Source organism: Pelobates fuscus, chromosome 13 (genome assembly GCF_036172605.1).
Source record: "Pelobates fuscus isolate aPelFus1 chromosome 13, aPelFus1.pri, whole genome shotgun sequence".
NCBI classification, from domain to species: domain Eukaryota; kingdom Metazoa; phylum Chordata; class Amphibia; order Anura; family Pelobatidae; genus Pelobates; species Pelobates fuscus.
Window position 1 is genome coordinate 42,293,885 of NC_086329.1, and position 27,393 is coordinate 42,321,277.

The 27,393-nt window shown below is 44.7% G+C and overlaps 1 protein-coding gene across 4 annotated transcripts in view; it reads right to left on the reverse strand.

The window, feature by feature from the left end:
• Window positions 1-27,393, reverse strand: part of DGLUCY (D-glutamate cyclase) — a 165,618-nt gene that overhangs the window by 26,749 nt on the left and 111,476 nt on the right. For all 4 annotated transcript variants that reach the window (XM_063440139.1, XM_063440141.1, XM_063440140.1 and 1 more), the window contains exons 7-11: window positions 21,386-21,583; window positions 20,449-20,709; window positions 3,101-3,200; window positions 2,104-2,252; window positions 1,650-1,769 (exon numbers count right to left, since the gene is read on the reverse strand). In XM_063440139.1, the coding sequence (XP_063296209.1) occupies window positions 1,650-1,769; window positions 2,104-2,252; window positions 3,101-3,200; window positions 20,449-20,709; window positions 21,386-21,583 (828 nt within the window). The remainder of the gene's footprint in view (window positions 1-1,649; window positions 1,770-2,103; window positions 2,253-3,100; window positions 3,201-20,448; window positions 20,710-21,385; window positions 21,584-27,393) is intronic.

Consider the following 27,393-nt stretch of genomic DNA (forward strand, 5'->3'; position numbering starts at 1 on the left):
AGTTAACTCACTGTGATTCAAACTAATAGCATCTAAGATTTTTACGACGTGAAGTGTATTACGGTCTGTGTAAAAGGATTTCTAAAGCTAAAAGTTTTCTGTAGTCTTGCTAAAAATGCATATATGTGGATATAACTGTTACAAATAATTCCTCTAGAATTGTATTAAGTTTGCATGTAACTCCTTTAGGAGTTAATCTATTCATGTTGCTGGATATTGTTGCAATTAGGCCATCTTTAATTGTGTCATAACTGTTGCCATATCTTATTCTTATTGTATACCTAAATATTCAGCGATGATGTCATGCATGTTACTTATTGTTATTATTAATTATTTGTCACAATAAATAATATTTTTATTACCGGTTGTGATTAATGTGTGAAATACAAATCCTCTAATAAACGAACTCACGGGTCTATAAAAATTAAAACAATGGCTAACTCTTCGCTTTAAATCAATCAAGGGGAAACGGTGCCAAGATATAATTTAATATAAATAAAAATTATTAAATTACTTTTTGATAATTTTTATAAAATATTATTTTTTTAATATTTATTACTCCATAAATATCCTCACAACACATATAGAAACACACACACATACATACAGATGCACAAATACAAACTGACACACAAACAGCTGCACAGATACAAACACTGAGGCACATATAGAAACACAACTTGACACAGATGTACAGAGACACAGATAAAAATACTGACAACCATAGAGATGTACAGACACACAAATACAAACATTGGCACATGTAGATGTACAAGATACAAACATTAACAGACATACAGAAACACAGATACATGCTGACACACACACAGATACACACCGACGCACATCCAGACACACAGATTCAAACACTGATACAGATTCACCTATACAAACATTGACACACATACCGAAACAAAGAGACACACACTGACACATCCAGAAACACAGATAAACACACTGACGCTCATACAGGTACACAAACTGACACACATACAGATGTACAGACACACAGATACAAACACTGATCCAGAACCACAGAAACGCATAATGACACAGATGTACAGACACACCGATATCATCATGGAGGCAAGACTGCTGGGGTCTGAGCATTTCTGCTAGATTGTTTACTCCAAAAGTGATGCAGGAACTACTTCGGACATACTCGTAGCACCATAACCCCTTAGTCTGTTGATGTACTTATGATGCCTACAGTGTTCCTTTTATGTATAAAAATCCCTTCAAACTGCAAATGCGTATTTTTATTCCTAATAAAATCATCAATAAAATAAGAAATTCAAAAAAATTCAAAATTCAAAACCAGAATAAAAAAATGGCACACTACAGAAATGGAGGGGTTGGGAGGCATCAACATTTATGGTTGGAGTAAGAGTTTACACATAAAACCTGGTGAATGTGTACAAAACTCAATGCAACAATTTTTACACATAACCACCAATATTTTTTAAACTAAAGGTCTAATAGAACTTTGCCAGGTAGAAATTTTTTTCCTACAACATACCAACTGTTAATTTCTCATGATCAATTTCTTTCAACTACCAATCTTCAGACAGTTGGTAAAGAAACTACGTAGGAGCAATAAGGAACAGTCACCACCAACAGACTTTGGTTTGCTACGTGCTTAAACTTACCTGCTATAATGGCGTAGTCTGCAGCAACATCACAGGCAATGGTATCTCCATTGTTAACGTATTTCTTCACTGCTTGCTTTACTTTGCCCATCCCAAGCTCATTCCCACCATCACCGATACCTAAACAAAGCAAGGCATCTCTACTTTAATTTTCTTAGAGTTTAAAAAGGAAATATGCAGAGTGTCTACCTTATCACCCCTGATAAAAATTTGGAAAGGAATTCACTGTCAACATGTGGATTTGGGGTACAAGGCTTCTACATAAAGATTTCACTCCACTACATAGAACTGCTATTGGGAGTGATTATTGCACAGGTTTTGTTATTGAGAAAAAGATGATAAATACATAAAATATGGGAACAGTAATCCATATCAACAGAGGACTATATCTCAAAATGTGGAAATCTCTAACTTTTACAGATGTGAATTCAGCAACACGGTTTTACATACTCACCAGTTGTACTGACTCCACTAATTTGTTGGGCCATTAGGAAGAGGTTATCAATGGGATCTACCAAGTGCTTTATGTTTATTTTCCTGGCGTTGTAGTAATTGCCATCACTTGCACGCCCTGCCCGTTCAATTGCCACCAGGTGATCATACCTGTCAAAAAACACATAACATATTTATCATTAAGACTACAGTCTGCGTTATCTGGTATGTGAGCTTAATGGGGTCAGAAATACAAATGTGTATTCCTGACCCTATTGTGTTAAAAACACTATTTAGGTGACCAGATCCCCCTGCACCTGTTAAATAAGTTTAAAAAATATATATATAATAAATGTTTGCCTATGGTAAAGCACTGGGGAAGCGAATGCAAACACGCTGCAAAACACTGCAAAGCGCCAGTCAGCATATCCTCATAGAGATGCATTGAAACAAGGCTGTCAACAAACTGAATAAATCAATAAATTATGCCAAAATATAAAAAAAAAGTCACAAATTAAGTGAATGTTTTTGTACAGACATTAGACTGCTGATTTACTGGAGTACAGAGAAACACTAAAGCAGGGCCTGACAAATATTTTTAAAAGTCAAAGAAACAATTTAGGAGTCTGAATGGATATCCATTCATAAACATAAACAAGAAATGACTGGTACTCCTAATAAAGGCCTCCATTTAATATTTTTGAATACACTTTTAAAATTATTTAATACTTACATTTTTATATATAGATTTTTTTGGTATTTTAATATTTTTAAGAAAAAAACATTGTAAAATATTATCCCAAAAATATGAAATAATTTGAAAAGCTCATCCACAAATATTTGTAGTAGTTATGACCAACCTAGGGTTTGTCAAGGTCAGCAAAAAGAGAAATGTTCAGATCATATGGTCCTGGGATAGATTCTACATCTGGCTACTTTTGAAATTTCCTATGATTGTCAAATAAACCTTACTATTGCATGTGGTTTTACAGATGCTCACTATACACAATATTTCTCACCTGGGAGTTGCCGGATTTCCATTTTCACACAGGAATTTGATGGCAGAGTCCGAAGACTCCTCTTTGTAACATAACAGAGGCACAGGGAATTGTATGACTCCTGGAGAGAAATAATAAAGAACACTTTCCAAATCATTAATTTGGCTTACAATGTGCAATTCTCTGATCAGTTCTCCTAATTGCCTGTTTAGTGAATAAACCCTCAAAAATGTTGTAATGCTTTTCTCTTTTATAAATCAATTTGTATTGATGTTTTTAAGGAATAAATTGCAAAACAATCATTACATATTACAAAGTGTTAGACAAGACTTGAAAAAGCCATTACAAGGCAATTGCATATGTGAAAAGCAAAACATTTTGTAGTGTAAAGAGATGAGCACAACAAGAGTACATACAGTTACAAAAGACTCATAGAGGTAATTTATTTCAGCAATATTAATCCCTTAAGGACACAGCTTCAGAAGTAAAAGGCCGGTATGACGGAAAGAGATTGTGGGCAAAAAGTAAAAGAAGAATGGAGTGAAAATGGAGATGGGAGATGAAAATGGGGAGGAAGAGGACAGCGTTAAATCAAATATTGTAATAGTCATAGGGCTTTATTACAATAGTCATACAACTTTGCAGATACAGAATGTTAGCCAATGGAAAAAGAAAAAAGAGAAGAGAAGAAGGAGATCTTATATATGATGGCATGAGATCTGACAAAGTGTTTTGACATGATACAGTTAAAGGGACACTATAGTCCCCCAAACCACTTCATCTTCATCTCTACATATTTAATATTAGCCTGGCTGTATGAATTGAAATTCCTACTCATTTAAGATTAGATGTATAAAAAGAGATGTCCTACTCATAAAATGCAATTGTCACTTCAATCACATGGGAAGAAGGTGAAGAAAAAGAAGTAAGCAATTTTAAGTGTTTCATGTAATGGAGTAATTGTTAGAGAAGTAAAAGTTGCCCTGCAAGCATTAGTGAAACAAACAGAAGAGATGGCACTCACCATCTGGAGAGGCCGGGGGGAGACGGCACTCATCAACTGAGGATGGGTGGGGGGGAGGGGGAAGAGGGGACACCATGGTGATTTTAGTGCCTTAGATAATTCTGAGAGGCAAACCCCACATATCACAGAAATAAGCATTGTCGATGTGTTTCCAATAAACATGCGTCTTCAGGACTTTATGAGAGCTGGATGCCATTACCTCTTTAAACATTAGACAACCTCTATAGAATGGAAGTTTCTACTGTTTTAGCGTTCACATTGTGCTATATAGAATGGAATATCCAAATGCAGGGCTGCCATCAGAAATTTTGGGGCCCCTGACACAGCTCAAGGTCTGGGCCCCCCGGCGCCTGCACCCGAGTCCCCCCCCCCGAGTCCGCCCACAGGGATGCAGTGTCTGCAGGGCCGGTGCAAGGATTTTTGCCGCCCTAGGCAAAAGTTAAGTTTGCCGCCCCCCCATGTGACATCACAGTGCCCCACCCATATGATCTGCCATGTTAACTAACACAGTGCTGCAGTGCCGCCGTGTTTACAATAAAAGGCCTGCAGGGACAGGCTATAGACACCAGAACCACTACATTAAGCTGCAGTGGTTCTGGGGACTATAGTGTCCCTTTAATGTGAGGTAAATTAGAGATTAGTGCCACGAATAATATACTAGATTGCCTACTTACAACCAGATGAGGATGATGATGGGCTTCAGCTGCCGTCTGGCTCCACTGGTCTGGTGTAGAACAGGCTCTCTGGAGGCGGTTTGTAACTGTGGTCACAAAAATCAATGTTCTGGGAGAACGAGAAGCAGCTCCATTTTTTGAGGGCCCTTTACACAGCTCAAGGTCTGGGTCCCAGGGTCCACCTTCATGTTCCACCAATGAGTTTGTTCACAGGGGTGTGTGTGTGTGTGGGGGGGGGGGGGGGGGGGGTTGTCCTGATGTGTGTAAGGAATGCATTGTGTGAATCTGTGTTTGTATGTGTAAGGGCTGCAAGGTGAGTTTGTGTATGTATGGGATGCAGTGTGTGTGTCTGTAAGGGATGCACTGAGTGTGTGGAAGGGGTGCATTGTGTGTTGCTGTGTGTAAGGGATGCATTGCTTGTGTATGTGTGTCTGTGTGTAATGCATTGTGTTTTTCTGTGTGCAAGGGGTACATTGTGTGTGTGTGTGTGTGTGTGTGTGATGGATGTCAATCTCTCCCCCTACCCCCGTCAATTTCCTTCTTCTCCCCCCCCCTCCAATTTCCTTCTTCTCCCCCTCCCTCTCATTTCCTTCTTCTCCCCCTCCCTCTCATTTCCTTCTTCTCCCCCTCCCTCTCATTTCCTTCTTCTCCCCCTCCCTCTCATTTCCTTCTTCTCCCCCTCCCTCTCATTTCCTTCTTCTCCCCCTCCCTCTCATTTCCTTCTTCTCCCCCTCCCTCTCATTTCCTTCTTCTCCCCCTCCCTCTCATTTCCTTCTTCTCCCCCTCCCTCTCATTTCCTTCTTCTCCCCCTCCCTCTCATTTCCTTCTTCTCCCCCTCCCTCTCATTTCCTTCTTCTCCCCCTCCCTCCAATTTCCTTCCTCCCTCCCCCCTCAAATTTCCTTCCTCCCTCCCCCCTCAAATTTCCTTCCTCCCTCCCCCCTCAAATTTCCTTCCTCTCCCCCCTCCCTCAAATTTCCTTCCTCCCCCCTCAAATTTCCTCCCTTCCTCTCCCCCCCTCAAATATCCTCCCTTCCTCTCCCCCCTCAAATGTCCTCCCTTCCTCTCCCCCCCTCAAATGTCCTCCCTTCCTCTCCCCCCCTCAAATGTCCTCCCTTCCTCTCCCCCTCCCTCAAATTTCCTCCCTTCCTCTCCCCCTCCCTCAAATTTCCTCCCTTCCTCTCCCCCCTCCCTCAAATTTCCTCCATTCCTCTCCCCCTCCCTCAAATTCCCTCCATTCCTCTCCCCCCTCCCTCAAATTTCCTCCATTCCTCTCCCCCTCCCTCAAATTTCCTCCATTCCTCTCCCCCTCCCTCAAATTTCCTCCCTTCCTCTCCCCCCTAAAATTCCTACCTCTCCCCCCCAAATTTCCTTCCTCTTCCCCCCCAAATTTCCTTCCTCTTCCCCCCCAAATTTCCTTCCTCTCCCCCCATCAAATTTCCTCCCTTCCTCTCCCCCCAAATTTCCTCCCTCCCTCTCCCCCCCACTCCTCAAATTTCCTCCCTTCCCTCCCTCTCCCCCCACTCCTCAAATTTCCTCCCTTCCCTCCCTCTCCCCCCACTCATTCAAATTTCCTCCCTCTCCCCCCCCCACTCCCTCAAATGTCCTCCCTTCCCTCCCTCTCCCCCCCACTCATTCATATTTCCTCCCTCTCCCCCCCACTCCCTCAAATTTCCTCCCTTCCCTCCCTCTCCCCCCACCTCATTCATATTTCCTCCCTCCCCCCACTCATATTTCCTCCCTCCCCCCTCCCTCAAATTTCCTGCCTTCCCTCTCCCCCCCACTCATTCAAATTCCCCACCCCCACCCACTCAAATTTCCTCCCTTCCCTCCCTCTCCCCCCCCACTCATTCAAATCCCCCCCCCTCCCCCCTCAAATTTCCTGACACCCAGCGCCGGCGGGCGTGCGAGGGAGCACTCTCCTCTGAGTGCTTCCTCTTCAGCTCCCTCGCGCGCCGCATACTGATGCCGGAGCCGGAAGATGACGTCATCTTCCGGCTCCGGCATCAGTACGGTGCGCGAGGGAGCTGAAGAGGAAGCACTCAGAGGAGAGTGCTCCCTCGCGCGCCCGCCGGCGCCGGGTGTCAGCAGGGCCAGCCTCTGGGGGGCCCTGAGGTGACCGGCTGCTGGGCCCCCCAGGAGAAGAGGCCGGCCCAGTGGGAACATACCGGGGTCGCAGGGCCCCCTGCGACCCGGTATGTTCCCACTGAATGTGGGGCCCGGACGACCTGAGCAGTCCGGGCCCCCCAGGACCGCCGGGCCCATGACAACCGTTGCGGTTGTCATGCCCTGATGGCGGCCCTGTCCAAATGATTTAACATTGGGTGGCCTTTATCGCTCTGCTTATGATAAATACCGTATATACTCGAGTATAAGCCGACCCGAATATAAGCCGAGGCCCCTAATTTTATCCCAAAAAACTGGGAAAATGTATTGACTCGAGTATAAGACTAGGGTGGGAAATGCAGCAGCTACTGGTAAATTTCTAAATAAAATTAGATCCTAAAAAAATTTTATTAATTGAATATTTATTTACAGTGTGTGTATAATGAATGCAGTGTGTGCGTATGTGTGTGTGTATGAGTGCAGCGTGTGTGTATGAGTGCAGCGTGTGTGTATGAGTGCAGTGTGTGTGTGCATGAGTGCAGTGTGTGTGTGCATGAATGCAGTGTGTGTGTGCATGAATGCAGTGTGTGTGTGTATGAATGCAGTGTGTGCAGGGCCGGTGCAAGGATATTTGCCGCCGTAGGCAAAAAAAATGTTGCCGCCCCCTCCCCCCCCCATATGTCCTGACTTCCCCTCCTCCTCCCTCAGTGGTCCTTACCTCCCCACCCCCGTGTTCCTTCACCCCCCCCCCCAGTGGTCCTGACTCACCCCTCCCCTAGTGGTCCTTACCCTCCCCTCCCCTAGTGGTCCTTACTTCCCCCTCCCCTCCCATAGTGGTCCTTATACCACCCCCTCCCTCTCATAGTGGTCCTTATCCCCCTTCTCCCTCCCATAGTGTTCCTTATCCCCCCCCATCCCTCCCATAGTGGTCCATATACCCCCCTCCCTCCCATAGTGGTCCTTATACCCCCCCTCCCTCCCATAGTGGTCCTTATCCCACTCCCTCCCTCCCATAGTGGTCCTTATACCCCCCCTCCCTCCCATAGTGGTCCTTATACCCCCCTCCCTCCAATAGTGGTCCTTATCCCCCCCCCTCCCTCCCATAGTATTCCTTATCCCACCCCCTTCCTCCCATAGTGGTCCTTATCCCCCCCTCCCTCCCATAGTGGTCCTTATCCCCCCCTCCCTCCCATAGTGGTCCTTATCCCCCCCTCCCTCCCATAGTGGTCCTTATCCCCCCCCTCCCTCCCATAGTGGTCCTTATACCCCCCCTCCCTCCCATAGCGGTCCTTATACCCCCCTCCCTCCCATAGTGGTCCTTATACCCCCCCCCCTCCCATAGTGGTCCTTATACCCCCCCCCTCCCATAGTGGTCCTTATACCCCCCCCCTCCCATAGTGGTCCTTATCCCCCTTTTTTTTGTTATTATTAATTTTTTTTTATTATTATTAATTTTGTATTATTATTTCGTATTTTATTTATATTATTTTTTTTTTTCGTCCCCCCTCCCTGCTTGATATATGGCAGGGAGGGGGGCTCTCCTTCCCTGGTGGTCCAGTGGCAGTTCAGTGGGGGGGAGAGGGGGGCTGGCAGAGCTGTACTTACCTGTTCTGCAGCTCCTGTCAGCTCTCTCCTCCTCTGCGCCGTCCGTTCTGCTCTTCTGTCAGCTCCCAGTGTAAATCTCGCGAGAGCCGCGGCTCTCGCGAGATTTACACTGGGAGCTGACCGAGGTGCTGACCGGACGGCGCAGAGGAGGAGAGAGCTGACAGGAGCTGCAGAACAGGTAAGTACAGCTCTGCCAGCCCCCCTCTCCCCCCAGTCTGTATTATGGCAATGCAAATTGCCATAATACAGACCTTGACTCGAGTATAAGCCGAGTTGGGGTTTTTCAGCCCAAAAAATGGGCTGAAAAACTCGGCTTATACTCGAGTATATACGGTAAGCAGTATAATATCATAAGCTGGTACCTAACTGGTACAGCTATTGATTAAAATATGGTGGTATGGGCTGCAAATATTTCATAAGAAGTCAACATTTGGGCAACATAACAAATGACTGGACTCAGTTTAAAGGAGCGTATATCCCAAACACTACAGAGACATCTCAGAATAGGAAGCAAAAGCAAAATTACCAACACAATTTGTGACCGCCAAGCTGGATGGTCGCATACACACTCAGCTCCTGCAAGCCACCAAACTTTAAGCCTGAAACTATGCTCTTAATCACTAAAACCGACGGTCCTCGAAGCAAAGGGGATACTGGATCCAGGGTAAGGCTGGCTCATCGAGTTGCAGTCCCCTGGACGAGCGGGCATCGATGCCCCAATCGGGGCCTACTCCGGCGGTAAGTGGGACAGACGGCTGCTGCCCCACTGTCCTGCCCAACAGAACCCAGCCCGGGGCCCAAACTTGTGTGGTCATGGCCCAGTTCCCCCCTCTGGGCCGGTGGGGGTGATCCCGGTCCACACCCTGGGGCCGAGACCGCTGTGACAGACCCTAACACTAACACCATGAAACGGGGCCTGGACACTTCAGTCAAGATGGCGGACGCCATGTGCGCGGATGCCAGAGGAATGAAAAGCTCCCTGCCCGAGCCTGCAGAAAGCAACGAGACAACCAGGCGCAAGAAGGCTCGACGCCTGCCACTGCAGCAAACAAATACCCACCATGATACCCAGGCGAGACATCTACCAACGCAAGATCGAGGCTCCGGAGCAGGGGCAGGCCCGAAGCAGGAAAAAGAAGGAGAGGTGTACTGGGCCAGAGAATGCAGCGCATTGCAGCCAACCGACACCCAGCAAACAACAACCTACCCTCCAGATCCATTGGGGAGTGGGGTCTCCCAGGCAAGGCAGCATGCAGTGCTCCTTCTGCCATACGGCGTATCACAGCCAGCTCTGACAAGCCCACGATGCAAAAAAGACAACCTACTTGCAACCGGAGCACATTAACCCTAACGAGGACACCCACTAAGCAGAGACCGAAGCGGATTACCCACCACAACACCACTCAGACCCCTTACTAGCCCAATGCCCCACAGAGATGGATTCTCCATTAAAGCTGAAGGACGGGGTGGGCTGACAGACTTTATAGGACTCCGCAGAGGGGCAAAACACAGCTCCCTTACACCATGTCAGCTCCGACACCTACATGGACGCTACCAGCCGAACACAATTAACATGCGGTAATCTATAATAACTGTCCCACATGTAAATATGGTTTAACATATGAGAATCACCTAGCATGTAGGTGTTGTTTAGCACTTAAACTGCTTTGTTTTTCACATCCTCTAAGACGGGGACTGCGGGGATCTGTCACTGATAATGCTGTACCTTAAATTGGGTCGGGGAGGGTTATACTGACATGTCTGGGCCCGGGGTAATATATGTCTAACTAAACATATATGTTTTAGATACCCCCTGCTTGAATTATATAGATACCTTTGCGGTTTTGGGCTCGACCCCAGTGGTGTACGCAGCCACTTCTGTATACATAGCATGTAACTATACACATACTGTATAAACCATGTCTACCGTGTTTATCATACTTAATCAGCCTAGCTAAGGGTGTTTTCTTGTTATCAAACTTTACAATTAGTGGTTATTCCTCATGCCCTATGCTTAATTGGTCTGTTGTGTTTAAACTTTATAATGCATCTATGCACGTTATATCTCGTTACTCATCAGATGACTACTCATGCATATCCAACCTAAACCTGTGCTTCCTGATGCATTGTCATCATTATTGTGATCTCTTACAATGTTTATTTTTCCTAGGCTTTGTAATATTGCCGAGGATATCATAAGTCAAAATATCAATTAAATCAAAAAGTACACCATATTATAATAAAAACATAATTTAAACCTCATCTACTCTAAGAGTGGGGGTGTGATCGGGAAAGAGACTTTATAGTATACCTGCTATTCAATTACAAAGACATAGTAAAGTTACAATATATGGAGTGTATGTTCAGTAATTAGATAACATTGTGGGTTTTTTTTTTTTTTCGACTAAGATACTAAACAACCAAGGAATAGGGAATTTTTCAAGACCAGTTTGAGCTATGATATCAACATATATTTGGATAGGTTGAAACCGCACTGATAGGCGGAACTAACTGCTGAAGTATTATAGGCTGAAGCCGATGTGAAGGTGGGCTTTACCACCTTTATAAACCAGAGATTCTCAGTTCCAAAAGTTTCCCCCCTGATGAAGGTGCTCTCTAAGCACCGAAATGCATGTCGGGATACTTTTTTTCACATGACCTAGCACCATGCACTGATTTTGTTCACATATTTGTTTATTTGTAATGAGGAAGACAGTTGGTTATCTTTAGATGGTTGGAGGAGTTCAGCATTTCATTTTCATTTATGCCCTCCACCCCTCTGGGGTATCGGCCGCCATAGGTAGATCTCCAGAGACTTTTGTCCTGGGCCATTCTTTCTAGTTGACTCCAGGTGTAGCCCATCATTGTGATGTCTGCCTTGAGGTCGCGTCGTCGGGTGTTTCTTGGATGGCCTCTCTTTCCTTGGGGGTTCCACCTAAGAGCCTGCCTGGTGATGTTGGTTGGCGGTTTGCGTAGGGTATGCCCAATTCAGCCCCATCTTCTCTACCAGATTTCTGCCTCTGCTGAAAGTTGTCAGGTACTTTCCCATATGTTGGTGTTACTGATGGGGTCTGGCAAGCGAATGTGGAGAATCCTTTTGAGACAGCTGTTGATAAATGTCTGGATTCTTCTGTTGGTGCTTTTGGTTGTCCTCCAGGTTTCAGTCATGTACAACAGTACTGACTTCACATTGGAGTTGTCTTAAGGATCTTGGTCTCCTCCTTGTGGATGATTAGTCCAACCTGTGCTGATGTAGCTGCCAACACACTGATCTTCTCTTGCCTCTGCTGCTGGCTGTGGGAGAGAAGTGTGAGGTTGTCGGCAAAGTCCAAGTAATCCAGTTGACTCCACAAAGTCCACTGGATTCCATTTCTGTGTTCGCTGGTGGATGTCTTCATGATCCAGTCGATGGTAAGAGGAACGGGAATAACAAGCATCCTTTTCGGACTCCAGTCTTCACCTGGAAGCTGTTGGTAAGCTATCCTCCGTGGATCACTCTGCAGGTCATTCCCTCATATGAGCTCTTGATTAGGTTGACAACCTTGGCTGGAGTGCCGTAATGCAGGAGGAGGTTCCATAGGACCTCTCGACACTGTCAAACGACTTCTCATAGTCGGCAAAGTTAATGTACAGCGATGAGTTGCACTCCAAGGACTGCTAGACTATGATGAGCAGCATTGCAATCTGGTCCATGCATGATCGATTCTGCCAGAAGCCTGCTTGATCATCTCGTAGTTGTGGATCAACAACGTCCTTCATCCGCTCTAGGAGGATGCGGTTGAAGACCTTGCCTGGCACTGACAGGAATGTGATACCTTTGTAGTTGTTACAGTTGCTGAGGTCACTTTTCTTTGGAAGCTTGAATAGACAACTCTTCTTCCAGTCAGTCGGTATCTCTTCTTCCTCCCAGATCTTCTCGTAGAGTGGGTACACCATTTCCACTAATGATTTCAGGTCTGCTTTCAGGGCCTCTGCTGGTATGTCATCAGGTCCAACTGCCTTCTCGTTCTTCATCAGGGTGATGGCCTTCCCAATCTCTTTTCTAGTCGACTTGCCGCAGTTGATGGGGAGATCTTTGTTGGCCGGGTTGATGTCTGATGGATTTGGTGGTGCTGGTCTGTTCAGGAGCTCCTCAAAGTGTTCAGACCATCTATTCATCTGCTGCGCCAGTCCTGTGATGACCTTTCCGTCCATGTCCTTGACGGGTCGTTCTGGCTTGCTGTACTTTCTAGACAGTTTCTTAGTCGTGTCGTACAGCTGTTTCATGTTGCTGTTGTATGCGGTCTATACTGCTTCAGCTGCCAGTCCATCTATGTAGTCTTTCTTGTCCTTCCCAATGCTCTTCTTTACTGCTCTGTGGGCTTCTGCGTATTCCACTTGGGCCTTGGCTTTTTCTGCCCTAGTCCTGCTGTTTGCTGCCACCTTCTTCTGTTTTCTCTCTTCTATCTTGCCCAAGGTCTCAGCTGTGATCCACTCTCTGTGGTGATTGTTTCTTTGCTCCGACCACTTCTTGACAGGCTGTTCTCAGTCTCTCTTTTATGGTCTGCCAGCTGGCCTGTACACTGCTTCTTTCCTCTTTCTCGTGCAGCTCATGTAGCACCTCAAACTTGTTCTTCAACTGAAGTCCAAACTCCTCCCTGACGCTGGTGATCCTTAGGCAGCTGACATCATACTTCACTCTACACTGTGTTGTTTCCCTCCAGTTCTTTAACTTCAGCTGCATGCTGGCGACTACTAGGTGGTGGTCAGACGCCACATCTGCTCCTCTTCTAACTCTAACGTCCTGCAGGGCTCTTCTAAACTTGTTGCTAATGCAGATGTGGTCAATCTGGTTCTCTGTCACACTATTCGGTGATACCCAGGTGTTTTTGTGGATCCGCTTGTGAGGAAAGATTCTACCTCCAATGACCAGTTTGTTGAGCGCACACAATTCCGCAAATCTCTGCCCAGTATTGTTCATCACTCCCAGCCTGTGTATCCCCATGACTTGTTCATATCCTGTGTTGTCGGGTCCAATCTTGACGTTGAAGTCTCCCATAAGGATGATGATGTCTCTGGCTCGGAATGTCTCAACGATTTTCTGCAGTCTATTGTAAAACTCGTCCTTCTTCATCGGAATCATTGGTTGGAGCGTAACTCTGGATGACGTTAAGCTTAACCTTCTTCTGTTTGGTTCTGAAGGCTGCTGTGATGATTCTGGCACTGTGCGCCTCCCATCCAATCAGTGCCCTTTGTGCTTGCTTAGCCAACATAAAGCCTACTCCTTGCTTGCGGGGTGCGTCACTCTCTTCCTGCCCGGAGTACAGCAACAGCTCTCCTGTAGTCAATCTCTTCTGTCCTGCTTGTGTCCATCTGGTTTTGCTGATGCCCAGTATGATCAGGTTGTTCTTCTTCATCTCGGCAGCTACCTGCTTCATCTTGCCCGTCTCGTACATGGTCCTAACATTCCATGTGGCGATGTGGGTTCTCCTGGTCGAAAGAAGGGTAATTGGCTCGGTGGCTTCTTTTCGTCTTTCACCACCTATCATCATGCGTCTACGAATTGTCGGAGGTCCTCCATCTTCCAGGAAGTTAGTCTCTGTTTCTCTTTTTGGCGTTTCTGTAGCATTTGAGATTTTTCCAGGGTGGGGTTGCTAGCCCCACGCACAACCCTCCTCCTTTTTCATCCGGGCTTAGGACCGGCAATGGTGGAGTTGGTTGGAGTAGTTATACTGCAGCAATAAGGACTTATAGTTTAACTGGCACCCACAAAGGTGTCTTAGTGACTGTCTAGCTGAAGCTGCCGATATTCAGACGCATACATGGGGAAAGCAGTATGTATGCACAGCTCACTGGAGGAGGAGGTTACAAACCTATTTACCTTATGAGGTAAACTCTTTAGACATCCCAATCATAATTGCTTTATTGGAGAATCTGGATAAGTTGACGTATCTTATACCACTGCTGTATTTAGTCCACTATATGTGAATCACTAAATACACACATACTTTTTCATTTGTTTGCCCTAAGCATTTGGGGTTATATGCTGCTCCATTTCCAAGCGCTGAGACAATTTTTTTTCAGGATTCTAACGGTACAACCCCTGATGTGGCTTTAAGCCAGTCAACAGCTTAGTTGTACTCTCCCCTATTAACCCTAGAGCACCACAGTTTGAAATTAGACTATTATCTCTAGGTCTAATTAGACCATAAGTTACTTGGGAATCTTATTTTCAAACCAATGTTTACATTGGACAATTGAGAGACTCTAAGCTACCGACCGAAATACTACCACTATTTTAATAATAAATTGATAGGATCATTTATGGGTAATACATTTTAGGCAACACAAATAAAGCCTTCTGGTTTACCAATTGGATAATTTATACACCTATTCTCCACTATTAAGTGTTCACATCCTTGTTAAGTGTTATATGTTGCACCAGGGATTGACAGATTTGCTTGGAATCTAGGAGCCAGCAAAAAAAGTTAGGAGCCAGGTTTTTCAATGTCAAAAATACAATTCCTAAAAGGACAGTATAGTCACCAGAACCACTACAGCTTAATGTAGTTGTTCTCATGTCTATAATCTGTCCATGCACACTTTTCGAAGTAAACCCTGCCTTTTCAGAGAAAAGGCAGTATTTACATTGCTGTCTTGTAACACTTCTAGTGACAGTCACTCAGGCGGGCTCTGGAGCGCATCCTTGGTCAGTGCTGCACAGTATGCAGGACCTACGTATAGCGTCTCCACGCCCTGCATCAATGCATTTCTATGAGGAGATGCTTATTGGCGCAGCATGAGCTTTTGCCACATATGCGCAATAGCCTCCCAGTGCTTTCCTATGGGAAAGCATTGGATTGGCTGAGATCATCAAGATTGATGATCACAGTCATGGAGGCAGGCCAGCTGCGGAGAGGTCAGTACAGCGTTGGGGGAAAAGGTGAGTAAAAAACCCTTTCCCAAGTGATTGGAGGGTGACCATTTATGTAAACACACTCACTCACTGACACACAAACTCACTCGCGGACGCGCACACAAACACACTCACTGACGCACACACAAACACACATAGTCACTGCAATAATCACACACATTTATGTGAATACCCAGCCTCCTTACCTGGGTTCAGCTTTCCCTGTGGTCCAGTGGGGCTTCAGTCATCTTCCTGCACTGCTCCATAGAGCGCTGTTTAGTGATGCCGGGGCCGGAATTACGTCATATTCCGTCTCCCGGCACCACTGGAGGGCGCGCAAGGGAGCAGAGCAAGGAGGTTGTTACAGCTCCCTCACGCACCTGCCTATCTGCCTCAAATCTCTAGGAGCCTCTTGTCCGTGCGCACACCAACGCTATCATTCGTAAGGCCGCCCGCCCACGCTCTTCCTGAGCTGGTCAGCCGACCTACCACCCACACGGACGCCCATGCTCTTTATGAGCCTGCCAGCCGCCCGACTCCACTAATAGACAGCCGGCCACCTCGGGGGCTGCATATGTCAGCAAATCCCTGGCGCCAGGACAAAAATCCTAGTCGCCACGGCGACCTGACGCCTGGGATTTGTCGAGCCCTGTGTTGCACTCACCTTTTATCAGCCTATCTACTTATTAGTACCCAAGAGGAGTTTCTCTGAGGAAATTTAATCTCCTAATTATTCTAAGTTTCTTTACTCTATGTTCTGTTTCTAGGGTTCATGCCCAGGGTTGGTGGGTACCACCAATACTGATCACCTCTGTTGGGAATATTTCACATCCTTGGCGAGTACTGCCAACTCATGTCCCTGAATAAGGGGAGAGAGATCCGAATGCGCTAACTTGTATGTCAACATAGAAACTGATTTCAGGGGAAGAAATTAGATCACAAGAGAGGCTATACAGACAGCCATACCTAAAGCCATGATTTAACCTGTATCAACTATATACATTTCATTAGATTTCTAAAGCATCACCTGTTTAGAAATATAGATTTGAATTCACATTGTAAATCTGGTATGATTCTCATTAAATAGTTTTTAGAACTTACATACATATTATATAAATATGACATGGATATAAATAAATAAATAGATCCAAATGAAAAAAAAAAAAAGCATTTGATGGATTTTCAATAAATCGGCATAGAGCAACGTTTCCACCCTACCAGATCTTTATCAAGATCCTGATAAAGACCTGGTAGGGTCAAAACCTTGATCTATGCTGATTTAATACACAGAGTGATTAATTGAAAATCCATTGAGTGCTCTCTTTTTTTTCCATAGGGAGTGCTGAGAAGCACCCTGATCTATACAGGGGTACAATATTATTTTTTGGTCAGAGTGCCAGACTCATAATTTGCTTTTATATTCTATATCTATTTCATGTACTAGTTTAATAGGATTCATCAGTTTTTTTTATACCTTTCCGACCCAAAGAAACTTCACCCATCACAGCAAAACAGTGTCCTACTTTTACAATTCAATTTCTACCAAATTGCAGTGGACTAGGTTATAGCGAACATGTTAGTGTCCATGTTTGAGTTATAGAAATTCTATAACTTATTAAAACTGTTGCCAACACAAATGGTCCATGTGAGTCTTAGAGGAATAATGATGCTGAAAAATTCAATAAATACCCTTGATCTTTAATTATGGACCTAGTCTTAGACATTGAGCAGATGTATATATGAATGCCCTACCAATGTGTACACAAACAAAGTTATCTGCTATTTCAGTTAAGCTTTATGTTTATGATTTATAGCACACCAGGAATGGGTGACTGTTCACTTTTTTTTTCTTGTCCATTCTGACTGGTTAAGCAAATAAGTTTTCCATAACCACACTGTGCTCTAAAACACAAAAGGTAAAAGTGTACTCTTTTCAAATAACACATCGGTAGTGTTGACTAGTAACAACTACCGTACTCAAACTTAGAGGAGATGGGAATCTATAAAAAAAACACACAATAAGCTCAGATTTAGTAAATCTGTAATTAAAAAACGTAAAACAGAATCTAATTACCAAGATCCGAATACTTTCAAACACACCTCAAATCATATAAGAAATTAATTATAGTACTTTAGATAGGGCGTTTCAGAATTGAGGAGACATAAAAATTTAGTACAAATATACCTTGTTAATTGAAGATAATCTCCATAAAATAAGAAGAGCTACTATAGGCTTACAATAATTTAAATGTATTCCAATAAAAATAGCTACAGTGTCCTGTAATTCTATTCTACATGAAGGCAGGTAATGATTCATTCTAACCTTCATTTTGTCCATATTTGTTTTGTGAGTTTGAGAAATTTTATAGTTTAAATTTGGTCTTGCAATACAAATAATGAAAGTAGTTTCATTACTTTGACAAAAGAACCTGGGAAATCATCTATTTACTATATTGTAGGGAAGTGTTCATAGCAGTCTAGAGCAGTGGTCCCCAACCCAGTCCTCATGGGCCACCTACAGTCCAGGATTTATGTATTTCCCTATGTTATTCCAATGGCGATACTAACAAAACCTGGACTGTTGGTGGTCCATGAGGACTGGGTTGGAGAACACTGGTCTAGAGGACATTGTTGTGATCATGTAATTAAAACAAAACCAGTTCAGGCTTAGAGAAGCAAAACTGAATATGAGATGTAGAATTACGTATAATCAAATCATTGACAATCGTGTCCAGTTCTGCAGTAATACAAAATTCAAAAGAAAAAAAAAGTTCTTAAGGCAGGGGTAGTGAGAACAAGCTAGACAAAAATGAGGGCAGCAATAGTGGAAATACAGTGCTACAACAAATTTATTAGCCAGCCTCTGGCTTGTTAGCCATAAAACTCATTTTATTTGCTGTCCATGTGGTGTATCTAAGCCCTCTTGGTAACCTGGTGTTACATTATAAAAATGCTCTATTTTGTTTACTCTGTATTAGTTATGAATGGTGTAGCTATTAATATTTTATTCCTGGAAGCTGTAATCAGCAACAGCATTTAGTGTATATCACTTGTGATATGAGAGACTAGAGCTTTGTTTATTTGTACCATAACAACACCTTGCAACGATGGAGAATGCCAAGTACATTATGTCTGGCGTCACCCCGCCTGACAGCTGGAGCAATGGCGTTGATGGATTACTCTATTGGGTTAGTGCAGAGGCATATGGATTCACTTTAGTTAGTGTGTGTGTGTGTGTGTGTCATTGTGTTTCGTGTTTAAGGACATTTTGTATTAATAAAGGGGCAACCCAAAACATCTGTACATACTCTGTGCCCTTCAATAAATCACTAGTAGCACTGCATGTGCACTATAGCACTGTCCATTTTTGTACAATTTAAATATTTCCATAATGATTGCTGGAGAGAGAAATCAGAGTTAGAGCAATATGGGGGGGAAAAACAAAAAACACAGGCGCACTATATGTTAACACTGTGTTTATCTATTACTTTTGATCATATGTGAAGTCTATCTGTATGCTTCTATCTATATGTTTCTTTGTTTCCACATGCCATTCATTATCTCTCTGATATTTGTTTTGTGCTGTGCTGCTAATTACATTGATTTTATTTTTTACAAGAATAATATACTTTGCGCAACTCTCTCACTGATCTTCTCTGTAATTTATATATAGGGCTATACAATCTACAAAAAAATATAAAAAAAACACAAATAGTGTAATACTGTGTAATAAATATTGCACTCATACCGATGGACTTTAAGGTATCATCTACTGGAACGCAATTCATGTTCCCCATGAAATCCATCACCAAGTTGACTGATTTAGAGGCTTGAGACACATTCATTGGATTCAGATGGGCCTGCACAAAGTCGCCGGTCCCGAATGGCTGATTGGATTTTGGGATGGCGCGAAAAGAGGCTTTTAAATATAGAAATAGATCATCTCTATACACCCTTCGGATTCCCCTTAGGAAGTCCTGCATGGGACGAAACGCATAGGGCTTTTAGGACTCCCATAGTGTTTGTATTATATATTTCCTGTTTCAATTTTATCCTGAGTTTGTTTCTGCACGACTGTTCCTGTGGACTGATGTATCCAACCGGAGCTTGTTGACGTGCCATACTTGATTTTATATCCTGTGAGTGCAACTTTAATAAAGTAATTTAGTTGGTTGGAATTGCTGCACTATGTCTTTTTGCTTTCCCTCTATGCATTGAACAAGTGGGAAGAGGACATAAGAAGGACGTATATGTTAAAGCCTAACTACGTGCCTGACACAAACATATTTTTGTGAGTGCAACAATTACCCAATTTTTTCTTTTAGTATTACACAGTATTACACTGTGTATTTGTTTTTTGTTTTTTTATTATTTAATTGTCTAGCCCTATATATATTTGACAGAAGACTCGAGGTATCTTATTACAATCTATTCAAGGGTAAATTATTTTTTTCACCAGTTTTGTGGTGTGCACCTTGCCATTTAATATATTTTTGATGTACCTGTATTTGGCTTCTATATTTGTATTTCTCTGTAATTTCACTTTACTCCACTAGGAGGTGTACGGATGCATCTTATTCCCCATACAGCTAAGAATTCATGTGCTAGACCTAAATGTACTGAGCGATTCTTGTCTGTGCCTGTGACGTGACAAAAACACTGAAGGAAATTATTAATTGTCTTGTCTCATGTTGAAGCAGATGTATTTTAAGTACCTAGATAGGGGATAACATGGTGGTTATAAATCACAAATAACATTATGAGTATATGAAGAGCATTTTAACATTCTTAGTGACTTTCTAATGAAACCTCTATGGACGATATACATATATTCCAGTTACCGGTTTTCTACATAATTAATAACTTTAATCCTGCAGACAAGCATGATCTATACAGTGTACATTATAAAACTAACAACCTTTAGTTGGCAGAATGTCACATAATAACACCATCAATTATGGTCAATGCAGTCACCAATTGCTTGAATGTCAAGACAAGCTACCACTAATCTAAGGCATGACAACGCCAGGCTACCAACTGAAAATAATAATAATTAAATGTATTTACCTTGCTTTACAGCAAGGTCAATAAGGTTCTTGTTCAGATCAAGGGCTCGCTGGTCTGATACAATGGCAACCTTTTTTCCCAGAGCTTGTAACATAGCCGCCATTGCGATGGCACCAGGGGGGCCATCAGTTTCTTCGGGAGGATTGTGTTGAAAGTGGGTTGGAAACCCAGTGGTTATAAGCACGGATTTGGCATGAGACAAAGACAGACTTGATCTCAGAAGTTCATCCTTAAGAATAAGATGTTTTATCCCCCTATCACCTAAAAACCAAGAAAAGAAAATTGTAACATTTTCAAAGGCATCCCTAGTGCAAGATTTACTACTCTGCCAATGTAATATGTCCCTCAAAAGGAGAAGGGTCACAAATAAAACATGAATACAGTCTAAAAGTGACTAAATCACAAGTGTTTGTGTGTGAGTCTGAAAAAAGAACAACATCAATGTAGAATTACAATTATTTATATAGCACCAACATATTCCTCAGCACTGTACAATAGGTAAACAAACACTAAATTCTAACAAAACATTATTGACCTCCAGGAACAGTAGGTAAAGAAGGCCCTGTCCAAATAAGCTTACAATCTAAAATGTGAATGTCAGTCGAAAAATGAAAAATCACAACTGTATGTGTCAAGCATCTGATATGCATGCTTCTGAGAGTATATATCCAATGATGCATAATTAGTCTGAGAGTAAGTATCATAAATATGCATTTGTAAGTCTAAGTGAGAATGAATTTCACCTATGCCTATTGATCTGAGAGTTAAAAAAAAAAAAATCCCACCTTGTCATTGTGAGAGTGAATCTATTTCACCTGGGTAAGAGTCATTCTGAATGTATCTATATACCACTATTGTGTATCAATCCGAAAACATATAAATCACAACTGTGCATATTACTTTGATTTACAGATTATTTGAAATATTCTTTTATCACCTGGATCTATGCCAATGATGTTTTCTAGGGACCGAATTTTTTCTGCTGTACTTTGTGATAAGAGACTGTAATGCAGAGGATCAGATGAAATTTGCACAACGTCCGGGATATCCATGGATTGAGTGTTAGTTATGTCCTCGTTTTTAATATCCGTAATGAACATACAGCCAGGAGAATGAGTGAAAGCGAGCGGAGAGTCTAATTAAAGACAAAAAAAACAAACAAAAACAGAAAACACACACTATATCAAAACATATGTTTAAATATGTAATTTAATATTCAGAATGTTAACTCATACAAATGCCCCCCAGACATTTTATCTAATTTCAACACACTGTATAAACAAAACTAACATTTAAACTTTTATAGTTAACTAAGATAGTGGAATTGTTATATTTCAAAGACTTGTTAGGTTTGAAATCAAGGATCTCTGTCACTTTGGTGTGTTTTTATTGAAAATAACTTTACAAAATAACTGAAAAGCTTTTATCAACAAGTGTTACAAATCTGAGGATCCCCACTCCAAACAAAAAGGGTCACTTTTTAAAAATTCTTTATTTAAGAAACAGGAGAAAACTGTTGCAGCATAGTTCTAAAATATAAGCAGTTTGATTTGACTACTGCCAACACAAGAGTCAACACAATAGTCAAGTACATGGTTTGACGAGGATGGTATACAATTACTAAATATCCTGTAATAACCAAAAGCATATTTCATGTACAGTTTCTGATATGACAATGTGGGTAGACCTGAATAATACTTTTATTTTAACCCAAGACAATAAAAAAAATGAGGCCAGTGGTAGGGTAGAAACACTTGTCTGATCTTACCCGTTATTGTCACACTATAGATTTGTAGTCATGCCAGGGTTCCCATATCTTATAAAACGTAGCTAGAGAATTATATACGGTGGAGGTAACATGGTCCATAAAACCGCTATCATAGGTGGGGTGAAAACCTATAGCCAATTCGCTTTGATGGCCCTCCAAGGTGCTTTTATTGAGTAATATCTATGATTTTCTTGGAAAGCCTCCCATAGCTTGGGAGAGTTGAAATTACAAATGGCCTGTGGAAAACCTCCATCAAGTGTCCCCTCACCTTTTTCCAGAAGGTCACTATTACTATACAGGACCACTTCATATGAAAGTAGGAGCCTCTTTGACCACTCGATCTCCAGCACTCATCTGAGCGATCCCTTCCATTCTGTGTAACTGAAGAGGAGTGGTATGCCATCTAAATAATATTTTGTACATTTGTTCTTGACACGTTACTCAAATCAACACTTTGGCGGTCACCTCCCACATCTCTTTCCAATCGTCGCTGTCAATTTTTCTACCCAACTCCTTCTCCCAATCGGATAAGTATCTCATAGGTCCCCAGACTGATGAGTTTGTGCATATGTGCTTCTAAATTACTGATATAAAGCTCTTACTATAAATTACTTGCATGCAAAGGTCCTCAAAGAGTGTAAAGGATTGACCTGATTGTACCCTGACTGTTGATTGGAAATTTGCAAAGTTATGAGTTTGTACAATGTGGAAGAAATTATGACTTTTTAGTGGGTGCTTCTCTTTTAAGTAGCAAAGCGGACTGTGGAAGGTTTGTCCCACAAATGTAGATATCGCAGAGCCCCTGGCTCCTCTAGGTTCCCAAACACCTGTGGCTGCATCCCAGGTGGAAAATCTCTGTTTCTAAGAATTGGTGTTCGAGGTGAAGGGTTAGAGCTTAACTTAAATTTGTATCTAATTTTATCCTAGATAATCAGGGAAGTTAAAGGGACACCATAGTCGTCAGAACAACAACAGTTTAATTTAGTTGTTATTGTATCTATAACATGTCCCTACAGGCCTTTTAATGTAAACACCACCTTTTCAGAGAAAGGGAAGTGTTTACATTACTGCTTAGTAACACCTTTATTGGCAGTCACTCAGACGGGTACTAGAGGTGATTCCTGGTGTTGCAAAATGTGCAGCACTGCTGTTCAGCGTCTACACATTCTGCATGGAGGCGTTTAACGTTCCTCATAGAAATGCATTGATTTAATGCATCTCTAAGAGGAGATGCTGATTGGCGCAGCGCTGCATTTTGCCGCACATATGCAGTAGACTCTTCATGCTTAGCTATGGGAAACACTGGATTGGCTGAGATCATCAAGCTTAATGATCTCAGCCAAGGGGGCGAAGTGTGGACTGAGCCAGCAGCAACAGAGATGGGGTCCGGCGGGGAGGACAATATGTCCCCCCGCCCCATTGTCTTTTAGGGCCCCTACCCGCCACTTATCGGTGGGGGCCGGGGGAACTAGGTCCCCTCTATTATCATTTAGGGCCCCCACACTAAAGTGCTCTCTATGTAGGGGTACCCCATTCTAATAGCAAGGGATTGATTGAGGGAGTATTGGTATTATATTATTGAGCCTTTACTGATCGTATATCATATCCTCCTAACTTACTTTATCATTGAATATAGACTGTCCTAGAGGACATTCTATGTAGGGATAAGGTCTCTGTAGTAATAGGAGGAGATTATCTATACCTCTGCGCATCAACTGGTAAAGACTGAACCTTTTTTCACATTTCCGTTTCCCCCCTGTATTACTATCATTCCAGTTATATAGACTTCTAAACATTACAGCATATATACACACTTATTATTACATCTTGTTTAGTCTAACTGATCTGTTATTTTCACACACCACGATCTCAGGTTTAACTCAAGACCAGGGGCGGACTGAGAACCCTCAGGGCCCCCGGGCAAAATAAATCAAGGGCCCCCTTACAGGCCCCACCCATACTCCGCAGCAAGCACCACCCATGTCCCGCCTCCATGCACCGCCTCCAGCCACACCCTACACAATCTTTAGACACAAGGAACAAAAGTGCAATAATCCCTTCAAGGCCCCAGTAGAGACTACAATTGAGGGCTAATGGGCCATGGAGGGGGGTCTTTCTAGCAGAGGCTATCTCAGTGTCCTTTAGAGAGTGTGTTAGAAAGAATCCCCTCCAGGCCCTATTAGAGACTACAATGGAGTCTAACAGGCTTGGAAGGGGGTCTTTCTAACAGAGGCCATCTCAGTGTCCTTGCTGGAAACAGTCGCCTCCAGGCCCCAGTAGAGACTACAATTGAGGGCTAATGGGCCATGGAGGGGGGGAGCATTCTAGCAGAGGCTATCTCAGTGTCCTTTAGAGAGTGTGTTAGAAAGAATTTCCTCCAGGTCCCATTAGAGACTACAATGGAGTCTAATGGGGCCTGGAGGGGGGTCTCTCCAACACTCTGGTTCCTATTCACAATATAGCAACACAACATAGCTGATACCTAGGCCAAGTTGGCTCCTCTTACCTTAATTACTGTTGCTGGCTGGCAGTCTGTGGGCTTGCTGGAAGGCTGTGGGCTTACTGGCTGCGGCTGGCAGGCTGTGGGCTTGCTGGCAGGCTGTGGGCTTGCTGGCAGGCTGTGGGCTTGCTGGCTACTGCCGGCAGGCTGTGGGCTTGCTGGCTGCGGCTGGCAGGCTGTGGGCTTGCTGGAAGGCTGTGGGCTTACTGGCTGCGGCTGGCAGGCTGTGGGCTTGCTGGCAGGCTGTGGGCTTGCTGGCTGCGGCTGGCAGGCTGTGGGCTTGCTGGCTGCGGCTGGCAGGCTGTGGGCTTGCTGGCTGCGGCTGGCAGGCTGTGGGCTTGCTGGCTGCGGCTGGCAGGCTGTGGCTTGCTGACTGTGGCTTGCTGGCTGGCAGGCTGTGGCTTGCTGGCTGCGGTTGGCAGGCTGTGGGTTTGCTGGCTTTAAGCCTAACTGGTGGCCTGTAGGCTGGCTGGCTGTCTACTGGCCAGCCTGTGGGCTTGCTGGCTGCGGCTGGCAGGCTGTGGGCTTGCTGGCTGCGGCTGGCAGGCTGTGGCTTGCTGGCTGCGGTTGGCAGGCTGTGGGTTTGCTGGCTTTAAGCCTAACTGGTGGCCTGTAGGCTGGCTGGCTGTCTACTGGCCAGCCTGTGGGCTGGCTGGCCTGTGGGTTGGCTGGCTTGCTGGCTACTGGGGCACTCGTAGATTATTTAAAGAAATAATCCATGCACAATAACCACTACTACTCTGTGTAGTCGTTATGGTGCCAGGAGGGCCGGGCCCCCCTCCCAGAGTAAGTAGTCAAACCGTTTAAGAACAGTTTGACAACTTACCTGGGGTCTGCTGGGATATGAGGCTGTAGTAGGGTATAGGAGCAGTGGTGCAATGTGTAAGGGGTGCAGTGTGTGTGAAAGGTTCAGTGTGTGTGAGGGGGTGTAGTGTGTGAATGTGTAGGGTGTGTGGGGCAATGTGTGTACGAGGGGGCTGTGTATGTGTGTGGCAATGTTAGTATGGGGGCTGTGTGTGTATGGGTGGGCAGTGTATGTGTGTGTGTGTGAGGCAATGTGTGTAAATGTGTATGGTGTGTGTGGGGGCAGTGTGTGTGTATGGGGGGCAGTGTGTGAATGTGTATGGTGTGTGGGGGCAGTGTGTTTATGGGGCTAAAGTTCACTCTCACCACTGCGACCACCAGGAATACCTGGTGGTCACAGTGTTGAGAGTGAACTCTAGCCCGTAGCTCCAGGGCTAGAGTTTACTCTTGCAAGAGCCGTAACGTTGCCGTGGTAACCGCGGCAACGATCTGTGCTCGCGCAAGAAGTACCCAGAGGAGCTGCAGGCTGAGCTCCCGGGTCCTCTCTTCCTCCCTCCCCTGCCGGCTGCCCGCACGGTGCCTGCGGACAGGGGAGGGGGCAATTGCCCTCCTCTTACTCCCCCCTCCCCCTCTTCTTACCCCCCCTCCCCCTCTTCTTACCCCCTTCTTACTCCCACTCTCTTCTTACCCCCCTTCTTACTCTCCCCCTCTTCTTACTCCCCCCTCCCCCTCTCCTTACTCCCCCTTCTTACTCTCCCCATCTTCTTACTCCCCCACTCCCCCTCTTCTTACTCCCACCTCTTCTTACTCCTCCCTCTTCTTACCCCCTCCCCCCTCTTCTTACCCCCTCCCCGCTCTTCTTACCCCCCTGCCCCCTCTTCTTACTCCCCCTTCCTCTTTTTACTCCCCCCTCCCCTCTTCTTACCCCCTTTACTCCCCCCCTCTTCTTACTCTCCCCTCTTCTTACTCCCTCCCCCCTCTTCTTACTCCCCCCTTCCTCTTTTACTCCCCCCTCCCCCTCATCTTACCCCCTTCTTACTCCCTCTCTCTCTTCTTACCCCCCCTCCCTCTTCTTACCCCCCCTCCCTCTTCTTACCCCCCCCTCCCTCTTCTTACCCCCCCTCCCTCTTCTTACCCCCTCCCTCTCTCTTCTTACCCCCCTCCCTCTCTCTTCTTACCCCCCTCCCTCTCTCTTTTTACCCCCCTACTCCCCTCTCTCTTTTTACCCCCCTCCCTCTCTCTTTTTACCCCCCTCCCTCTCTCTTTTAACCTCCCCTCTCTCTTTTAACCTCCCCTCCCTCTCTCTTTTAACAACCCCCCTCTCTCTTTTAACCCACCCTCCCTCCCTCTTTTAACCCCCTCCCTTTTTTAACCCCCCCTCCCTCTTTTAACCCTCCCTCCCTCTTTTAAACCCCCCTCCCTCTCTCTTTTAACCCATCTCTTTTAACAACCCCCCTCCCTCTTTTAACCCCCTCTCCCTTTTAACCCCCCCTCCCTCTCTCTTTTAATCCCCCCCCTCTCTCTTTTAACTCCCCCCCCCTCCCCTCCCTCCCTCTCTCTTTTTACCCCCTCCCCGTAGCGTGGCCGAGCTGCTCTGCGTCCGCGGTGCCGGCCGGAGTGATAGGAAGGTGCACACACACTGAGTGTGCACCTTCCTGTCAGTCCGGCCGGGTACAAGAAACAGAAACTCCTGTTCCGCAGGAGTTTCTGTTTCCTGTACCCGGCCGGACTGACAGGAAGGTGCACACTCAGTGTGTGTGCACCTTCCTATCACTCCGGCCGGCACCGCGGACGCAGAGCAGCTCGGCCACGCTACGGGGAGGGGAGGTGAGAAGCTGCAGCCGCCTGAGCGCTCTTAAGAGAGCGCTAAGGC